Raw genomic sequence first — 7989 nt, 5'->3', positions numbered from 1 at the left:
AAAGCCAGACACGAAGGAATACATCTGAAGTGATTCTGCTTGCAAGAAACTTCAGACAGGCCGGCTAGTCAAGAAGCAAGCAGATCGGTGGTTATAATAGGGGTGTGTGAATGATTGCAGAACTGCGTGAGAAAACTTTTTAGAGTGATGGAAATGCTTTATATCTTGGAGTGGTGATTACGTATATACATTTGCCAAAATTTACTGAGCTGTACATGTAAAATGGGTACATGACACTGTATGTAAACTATACTCCAATACCGTTGATTTAAAGAGTAAAAGCATTACGTGTTAGTACCTGCTATGTACTTTACAGGCCCGGAGCAAAGTAGAACTGTGGGCCCTCTAATTTAAAAGGTATTAAGAATTTCAAGACAATGACAGCAGAGGGAGTTTGTTATTGAATTCCTGGTAATAGACAGTGCATGGCATATAGAAGGTTCTAATAAAGTGCTGTTGAATGAATTTAAGATCTTAGTGCTCAGCAATTTCCATTTGAGAACAGCCTAACACCTTTTCCTACTTCTGCTGTTTATTTCATAGACCTGAGGAAAGAGTTGAATTCTGAAAACTATTTTTTAAAAATGCTGGTCATAAGTATGACAGAGAAAAATGCTGAGTAAAGTTGTTTTATTTTTAAATTTTCTAAAGACATGAAGAAATACAGCCAAATCACTAACACGGAGAGAGAACAATTTGGTTGAGTGGGTGGAGATTATACAGGCATCGTAAGGTACAAAGGAATTTTGTCCTGTAAGTATTGTGTTGTTAGTCATAGGCTGACTTAGAGTGGCGGTGGTACACCTAATCTGGGCCAGGAAACAAGCTAAGTAATGGGGATATATATATAGAGAAAACAGGTATATATAATGTGCAGTGTTTTGTCGTCTTTAAAATTCAATTTTAGATCATGTTCCAGTTAACATTTCTTATATTTTGTTCAATCATAACTCAGTGTACAAAAGATAAAGCAGAATTCTCATGTTTTGGAGCAGATGGAATAGTAGTTATAAGTATATATAATCCATACTGTCACAGACATTTCATTGGGAGTTTCCTCTAGTGCTTTTTAACAAGACAGAATAGTTATTAACAGAGGCACTTGGACTTAAATCATGTGTATGGACTGAATGTGTCCCCCCAACCCCCATATTCATATGCTGAAGCTCTAGCCCCCCAGTATGGCTAGATTTGGAGTAAGGAAGTAATTAAGGTTAAATGAGGTCATAACTTTGGAATCCTGATGATAGGATTAGTGTCCTTAGAAGAAGAGACCAGAGATCTTGCCTGTTCGCTTGCCTCATGCATACACCAAGAAAAGCCCGCGTGAGGATGCAGTGAGGCCACCATCTGCAAACCAGGAAAAGTCCTCAGCAGAAGCTGAAACCTGGGACTTGCAGCCTCCCAGAACCATGAAAAGATAGATTTCTCTTGTTTAAGCCATCCAGCCTGGGGTATTTTATTATGGGAGCCTGAGCTAAAATAATATGTAATATTCTATAAAATATTTTTTAAAATACAAAATATGCATAATCTGATTCAAATAAAATGACCAATTTAATCAGTTACATAATGTGGGCAGCCTTGTAGGGTGACAACAGGATTTATATGTATTTATTGATGGCATGAATTTATGGACCCTAAAAATTTGAGAAATTCAGATGGCAAATTATCCTTAAAAGAAATTTACAGTGATTCTACTTTATCACTTACTGTCGTAAACCAAGGAGTGTGTGTGTGTTTTTAAAGGAAAACTGGAGTTTTAAATGATTAAAGGTATCACTTAAATATAACTATTTAAAATGCCTGTCTGGTGGCTGTCACTGTGCCTCTCATACTATTCAACAACTTATTTTAGGAATGAAAGTAGTAAGAGATGAGATGGCAGTGCGCTAATTGAATAAACAATTTACTGAAAAAAAATGGCCAAAAAAAAGTGATTTTGTTATACTTGTTTCATTGGCACTCAGTGTACAAAAGATAAAGCAGGAGTCTGCTATTATGGAGCAGGTAGAATGGTAGTTAAACCTGTTTAACTTATTTCACCAAAGCCAAAGTCTTCAAAATAAATTAAACATGGCTGAGTAGTTGGGGAAGAGAAGTAACTAAAGGAGAAGTAGAAGTGATAAATGAGGTGCTAACAAGCAAGACTGTACATTTTGGGGGAAGATGGTGGATTGAAAGAAGTATGGTAGTAATAAGTATTTCCACAATAATTAAATGTGATATTCTGGGGTGAGACTGCTTGGGTTTGAAGTCTTGCTATGCCAGTTACAAGCTATATAACCTTAGCTTATTTCCCATCTAAACCTCAGATTGGTCGCTGGAAAATGGGAAAAGTAATAGTAAGCATCCTATATGTTAACAGGGATGAGGAGCATAATCGTCAGTAAGTGTACTGGCATAATGTGCGGTAAGCATGTAGCACGGCACCTGCAACATAATAAATACAGTAAATGCTACCGATGATACAAATCATGTATTATTGCTTCTCTTCAAAAGTTACACTACTAATGTAATTCTAATCTATGTGAATTTGGGTATTTTGACACAGACTGATATCTAACTCAAAAACAGAAAAAAATGGGGACAAATGTCAAGTTAATTTTTATATTTACTTATTGCCAAGGCCCTCTTTAGACTCTAACTTGCCTTTCTGAGGCATTTGCCTCAAAGTCTTTGTCCCAAAACGCATCCAGGGAGTCCAGTATGTGGGATATGGCTGTTTTCCTGAAATCCAGTTATATTATTTGAAGCTATGTATCAATGAATTTTTTATCTTGCTTACTTGTAGTTTTTCCCATTTTGGTTCACTGTATCGTAACTGTCAGCATGTCCCACTGTCACACCTTTACTGAGCTTGTCAGATGCATGTGATAAAACTATGGCTCCAGGGCAAGTACACAGATTTCATTCTCACAGGGAAGAAGTTGTATGCTGACATTCTCTTACAAGCCCTCCCTCCAAAGTTCTGCTTCTCATTTTAAGAAACTCGGCCTTAAATAATCCAACAAAGACGTCTGCCGAAAACACTTGGCTCTGCAAAGAGCAAGTCGTTTCGTTGCTCCTGCTGGAGTTGGTAAATGATAGCTAAAGAATTAGAATCAGGGGAAGTCAAATGTCTTGCTGTGAGAACTCTCTCTGATAAAGACAGGTATCAAAGGAATTTTAGAAAATTCCTAAGCCAAAGAAATACAGCTGGGAACTGTTCTTGAAATGTGTAGGAAGAGTGTGTAGGGCACAGTAAATAGTAGGCCCTTAGTTGGTATTTTATATGAATTAAAAATCATGGTACTACTTCTGCTGCAGAGAATATTAAATTATTTCTTTTTAGCCTTTACCCGCGATCCTAGAGTAGTATGTCATACATAAGTTGATGAGATCACAAAGTGGTATTTCATCTTGTGGCACTGTTTGATTTTAAGTGTTTTCGCATGCAAGTGTTCCCTGTTCATTTTTGAACTATGTTGGTTTTTCTTGATACTAATAGTTGGGATTCTGTTAAGGCCCCTGAAGAAGATAACTGAGACTATTAAGGGGAAAAACAACTGTCAGAGATTTGTTGTTTAGGTTATCCAGATGTATTAATGCTTACAGATTACAGGTTATAGACAGAAAATTCTGTCTCTATTCTCAGATTTCAGTTCAGAATTAAAAAAAAAACATTTTAATGGTCTTTTATGTGAAAGTTTAAATTGCTTTCGAAAACATACAAATTCCAAATGCAAGGTCCTATTTCATTTTCAGTGACTTTATTGAGAACAACTTGCAAATTAGATTTTACAGTTTAACATTTTACAATTAGAAATTTTATCTGCTACTACGTAAGTTGCAAACTTTTCAAAACACTACAGAAAATCCTTTATTTCTTTGGATTTTTCTGTTCCATGCTGAGCTCCTGAGATATATTTTTTCTTTCAGCTTCATTTTCATCTTCCTGTGAAATAAATTTTAGAAAACATTAAACAAATGGGCATTTTATCAGCTATACTTAATACATTTTAATTCTATTTCTCTGAAGAATTAACTACTGTGATTCTGGTAATCCTAGAAAAAAGGTTAGAAACAAAATGGTAAAGTTATGTTACATTTAAATATTTACAGTGGGTATTATTTTACACTACCCATTGACTAAAGTTTTCTATATGTTTTTAAAAGCAACTTATTTTATTAATGACCTAAAAATTACTTTTGAAAACACCTGCCCATAAAAGTGTCCTTTTTAGGAGGTGATCAGGTATTTTTACTTCACTCTTTGATAAAAATAAATTTAACTTCTGAGACACTTTATGTGTTCCGGCATGGCATTTTTGTCTCATCTAGCATACTGTCTTGACAGGTCTGCCAATTTTCCAATTACTTGTACCTCCATATGTTATCTGAAGATCAGTCAGCTCTAAAATAGGAAACATGGGCATGTCAGGCTATTGAATGCTTACAGTCTTCTATAGTTTCGATTCTGAGTGGTGGCTTCATAATTCACAGCAGGTTCCTGTGGAACATGGTGAATAAATGAAGTGACTTCATAATGTCAGTCTCCATAGGAATGAAGTGCATCTTGTGTTCAGTAGTAAATGGTGACCTCCAAAGTATAAATAATGAAAAGTCTGGAAAAATATTTCATCTTACAATTTGTAACCTGTTTCATCATCTATGTTCCTTCAACAATACCAAGTATAAAGCAGTTTTGCTTTCCTAATATTTTTAATATTTATCAAGTAAGAGTTTTCATTTTTATTAACTGAAGTTAAAAAGCATTGTCTTTTCTATTGAACTAAAGCATGAATAGCAATTTTTTAAGTATCTCTAGAGAACAATAATATCAGTATCACCAAATACGTCACCCTCTCTAAATCATATAAAACCAAATTCAATTAAATAATTGTTGAGCCCTGCTTAGTAAGTTAACATAAAGTAAATACAAATCAAGGCATATATATTTGTTTCCCATGAAAAACCACATCCTTGCCTGTAAACATTAAGGTGGAGAAAGCTTCCTTTATATACTTTGTCTCTCTCGAAGCTCACTGGCATCTGTGATTTAGACTTTGTCAATACCAGAAAAGTGGAGAAGTTATCAATATTATCATCCAACTTGTACCATTTATAAATATGTAGCATATAAAAGATGGGGTTTTGAGTATCATTTTGGCAATGTAATTTTAATATATTTTCCTAAGTATAACAGCCACTGTATGTTGTTTTTTTTTTCTCCAATTTATCTCAGAGATATTATGTTCAGTTGACTCTTGAACAGTTAGTTTCCACTGTTCCACAGGAGTTTCTAGAGATTACATTTTGATTAGATACTAATAAAAAGCAAATCCTGCTCTATACTTTCCACTGTTGTCTTCGGGTGAGACACTGACAGGAAGTGTTAGATCAGCAGGTAAAGGTGGCAAGGGATTTTTTGTTAGGTAGCACTGAATTTATCCCTGTGTTCCTCAAAGCAGCGCTTTATTTTTTTTTATATTATACTCTTATCGTCAACAGGGCATGTTTAGTATATATTTCGAGTACAATAAATGTTTTCTGAATTATGTGAAACAAGTGAAATAAAAAAATGAATAGAAGTCTGCCTAAATTAATGTAACTTGGAAAAGCATAATATTCTTCCTTATCCAATAGTCACACTTCTAAAAATCTTAAACTTATCAGGACAGTACTAAAAATAACAATAAGCAGTAATGTGTGAAGCAACATTAGTCAAAATAGCCATTCTCAAGCTCATATCCTTAATTTGAAGGACAGGATTGGAACCTTTATTATGTGGACAGTCTAAGTTCCCACACTGATATGACGTACTGGTTTCATGAGCTCGATTATCTCACTTTCCCTAGTAGCCTTCAATAGTGCTCTAAGTAAAAATGGAAATGTAAAGGCCTAATAGTAACCCTGAGGACTAGGAAGTACCTATAAACTTTACTTTCATATTTAACTAAAATTCTTGTAATGCCAGTCTTCTTGTATTTTTCTTAGTAATAAAGTATATACAGTTGACCCTTGAACAACATAGGCTTGAAATATGCAGGTCCAGTTATACACAGACTTTTTTCAGCAAATACAGTATAGTACTACAAATATATTTTCTCTGCCTTCTGATTTTCTCAACATCTGTTCTCTAGCTTATTTTATTATAAGAATATAGTATATCGTACACATAGCAAAATATGTGTTAATCAACTCTTTATGTTATCACTAAGGCTTCTGGTCAATGGTAGGCTATGTTAGTTAAATTTTGGGTGAGTCAAAAGTCACATGCAGGTTGTTGGCACCCCTAATACCACTGCATTATTCAAGGGGCAACTGTAGTTTATAAATGTGTGTCTCTTGTAACACTGCCTCCTGTTTGGGACAGGTGAAGAACTGTTCCACATTTTTCTTTATGCTGAGGACGTGTCTTACAATATCTTGCCTTTCTATACCTTTAAACCATTTCCAGAGGTTATGATATCCAATCTCTTTTTTCCTTTGTACAAGAAAAACTGTGATTTGGATGAAGAAAAGGATTATGAAGGGGAGGAAAAGGCATTGAACCCTAACTGCTAGAGTATAACACACTGTAATCGCTATTGTAGAACATCAACAGAATAATGAAAATAACAATAACAGATTTTATCACTATATATAAAAACATTAGAAGGTCCAGAAAGGATTTTAGAGGTTGCTTTGCTGTTTTTTTTTTTTTTTTGGAAATGCTAATTTGTGTTTCTAACATTACAGGTCAATTTGTATAAGAACTTTATAAGCAATTAAGATTAATAAAATCATTAAAATAGCTCAGGCAGCAAATCAAATATCATTGACAAATGATTGCATAATGAATGAAACTGCAAAGAAAGGAAGCTTTTAACAAAGTATTTCTTCACTACTTGATATTAAGGGCAGGCAAAAATTTCTTCTGATAAATGTCAGGCTTTTGTTACTCTTTGCTGAGATAAGACATCTGTTTCTTTCCCAGTGAAAGAAGACCCTTGCTACACGGATCATTTTCTTAGTGACAGGCCTGACAATTTTGACATTTGTTTCATGAAGTGTTCTGAAGCAGCCAGCAAGAAAATGTACCCTTTGGGGCCACTGGAAAGTGTAGACAGGTTTACCTCTTAACTTTGAAGCTTGTTAATTCATACTCCAGAAAACATGTTGTTTGTAACAATCTTGCAGACCTGCTAGTTACCAGTGGAATTTCAAGAATACCCAGCCACATAACAACAACTACTCATAATGCCACATAACTAAGGTGGTTCGTTAGCCTTCTTGCTCTTTTGACACTGACAGCATTGTTGTAGTAAGGAGAAGGATAATTTCTAGGCATATATAGACCATGTGATTATGGTCTAATGCTCCAGGTGGCAACATAAGACAGAGTTATTCTAACAGAGAAATCAGTAAAAAACTGCCATTCTTATCTAAACTAAATCCCTCTTGTCATTGAATAAAACTTGCAAGATTTGTTTAAATGCTATTCAAGTTTCTACCATCAATTGGAACAGAGGCGCCCTCAGTTTTCCTTATTTACAAAATTGCCTTAGTTCTCATAATAGTTCGAAGAACTGATGCCAGTTAATCAAACCTATCCATCCTGCTTTCCCTTTCTCTTAGGAGATACCTAACTCCAAATAAAGGGCAATTATTTTAGCAGCTGGAATTCTGCTTAGGTAATATTTGGACTCAAATTAGTCTGAGTACAGATGACTCTGTCTTTACCCTAGAGACAGCCACATTGTAAATGATTTCCCTTGAAGTACACAGGGGACAACTTTCCCTGTTGATTCTTTTTATCTTAAAGATGACTTTATGAGTACCTTTATAGTGCAGATACCAGTCAGACAGCACCATACCCAAGTGATCAAGGTTAATATCATCAGTAATACATAATAACACTAACCTTTTGCTGTGATATACTGAAAAGGGCACAACTCTGGTCTACTGTATCTTTCTTTAAAAAAGCATAACTTCAGTATAATCATGAGAAAACATCAGATAAGC

The 7989-nt window shown here is 34.7% G+C and overlaps 1 protein-coding gene across 8 annotated transcripts in view; it reads right to left on the bottom strand.

The window, feature by feature from the left end:
• Positions 1–3735: 3735 nt before the first annotated feature.
• Positions 3736–7989, bottom strand: part of PHF14 (PHD finger protein 14) — a 210677-nt gene continuing 206423 nt past the window's right edge. For all 8 annotated transcript variants that reach the window (XM_057304473.1, XM_057304475.1, XM_057304469.1 and 5 more), the window contains one exon: positions 3736–3937. In XM_057304473.1, the coding sequence (XP_057160456.1) occupies positions 3863–3937 (75 nt within the window). In that variant the 3' untranslated portion in view covers positions 3736–3862. The remainder of the gene's footprint in view (positions 3938–7989) is intronic.

The sequence above is a fragment of the Ursus arctos genome, unplaced genomic scaffold (assembly GCF_023065955.2).
Source record: "Ursus arctos isolate Adak ecotype North America unplaced genomic scaffold, UrsArc2.0 scaffold_3, whole genome shotgun sequence".
Taxonomy (NCBI): domain Eukaryota; kingdom Metazoa; phylum Chordata; class Mammalia; order Carnivora; family Ursidae; genus Ursus; species Ursus arctos.
This window is presented reverse-complemented; position numbering and strand designations above follow the sequence as displayed.